At 40.8% G+C, this 2035-nt stretch overlaps 1 protein-coding gene across 1 annotated transcript; it reads left to right on the forward strand.

Moving 5' to 3' along the window:
• The first annotated feature begins 259 nt into the window (after window positions 1–259).
• On the forward strand, window positions 260–1448 carry LOC137992475 (histamine H2 receptor-like). Its single transcript, XM_068837824.1, has one exon. It carries the CDS (start codon window positions 380–382, stop codon window positions 1331–1333), a length of 954 nt encoding a protein of 317 aa, XP_068693925.1. The 5' UTR covers window positions 260–379; the 3' UTR covers window positions 1334–1448.
• Window positions 1449–2035: the final 587 nt, after the last annotated feature.

Genomic DNA, 2035 nt, shown 5'->3' on the forward strand with positions numbered 1-2035 from the left:
TCCGTTTAAGTGAAAATAGAATTGACTTCTTTTAGAACGATTGCGAGGTTTGGGTGGAGAAAGATACCAAATCGAAGTTTCTTGGACAAGTTGGTTCGCAACGAAGTCTCCTTTCATCTAATTTGTGTGTTGACTTTCTGTATCTGTTGGGAGTTCAACGTTATCGGGAATCATCCAATTTCAGCAACAGAATCGTTTCTTCATTTATTGATAAACGACGAAAGCACTTTATATGTGTTACTAAAAATTTCAAAGGACTTCAAATTGTATAGTCGCTGAGCGGGGCTTCGGTTTCTTTTTCTAGCTACAAGGGGAAACGTAAAAATTAAACAGGTGTATTTTACACGCCTTCAAGCTGGCTAACCAATTCGTCCCAAATATGGGCGAAAGCACCTTGTTAACAGTGACTTGCATCTTCCTCTCAACGCTGATCGTCGCCACAAACTTTACAGTTTGCGTGCTTGTTTTTCTTCGAAAAAGCATGAGAACATACACAAACGGATTTGTAGTATCATTGGCCTTCAGTGATATGCTGATTGGGAGCATTCTGATTCCGGCTTCATTAATTTTTCCAGACTCCTCGGCAGTCTTGGGTTACGTGGTCTCCATCATACTCCTTTCTGGAGTGTTTAATTTGGCCTCGGTGACGTTTGATCGTTGCATCGCCGTCATGAAAGCATTGCAGTACGAGAGCTTTATGCGAAAAAACTTCGCAAGAATGATTTGTTCCAGCTGGTTGTCTGCCCTTCTTATCTCCCTCATACCGCTTCTTTGGGGAACCGATACCACAAAACTCACGCATAAAGTTTTCGTCATCACCGAACTCACCCTCTGTGTCTTGTTTCCGTACATTTTCATTTTTGCTGGCTACGTCAAAATATTTCAGCAGGTCAAGCAGAGTTTGGAACGCGAACGGGAAATTACTGCCTCGGTACGGAAGGCAATGCAACGGAAAAGCAGCATTTCTTCACAAGCGAAGCTCGCGCAGGTTTTTATTATCGTGGCTATCATGTTCGTTTTGAGCTGGTTACCTATTCACTACATGACCATTGTATACGAAATTGGACGCGAAGACCTAATCCCTGAAGTTCTTCGCATCGTTTCCCTATTCACCGTTGCTCTTGGCTCTCTCATCAATCCAATCATTTATTCATTTTTAAAACCGGACTTTCGAAAATCCATCGGACACATTTTTTGCCATCGCAAGAGAAGGCGTTTTGGAACGAACGAGACGTGGACCAGAGGAGGAAGCTCTCATTTATCAACCGCAACTTCGAGTCTGAAAATGCGGTTGACTACAAACACGAAGAACGCGGCGGGCACTCGCGTCTGAGAACAATACGCGTGGGCTGGATGCAGCTATCGAAATGACAGATGATAATCACTCGAAAATTGTCAAAGAGCTGTCGATGAGAATTGAATGCATCTCTAATATTACTTTTCCAATAATATTTAGAACTTGCATCTACTTTGTTTTAACTATGATTTTGACTAATAGCCAACTATTTAAACGATCTTGGTGTTCGTTTTACTAAATTAAGATATATTGAGGTTACAAATATTTCACTTTTTGGTTCGATAAAGTTCTTTTCTTCTCGTGTGTATGATCTTCTTCACAGTGAGCAGCAAGGATTTTGCCAAAACCAAAAAAAAAAAAAAAAAATTCTCGAGACCACACTCACTCAATTGTCTACATACGCCATTTTGAAAATGGCCCGGTACAAACCCTTCGAAACCGCGGATGGGAAATTTGACTTCACCTATCCTACTTATTGTTATTAATAAACTTAAGCTGAGGCACTCATTGGGGATACTGTGAATAGAAATCAACTCAAGTCAAATCAAATGTGGGTTTTTGAGACGAGGAGAGTACCGGAGCAAAGTAAAAGAGTTGTAACCAACAAACTCAACCTACATATGACATCGAGTCTGTGAAAGACATCAGTGAGAGTACTAGGCAGGAATAAGAAAACTTAAGCAACGAGAACGTCACAAATTTGCATATTTAGTGGCCAAAAGCAATAGCTTTGCATGC

This window comes from Montipora foliosa, chromosome 2 (assembly GCF_036669935.1).
Source record: "Montipora foliosa isolate CH-2021 chromosome 2, ASM3666993v2, whole genome shotgun sequence".
Classification (NCBI taxonomy): Eukaryota; Metazoa; Cnidaria; class Anthozoa; order Scleractinia; family Acroporidae; genus Montipora; species Montipora foliosa.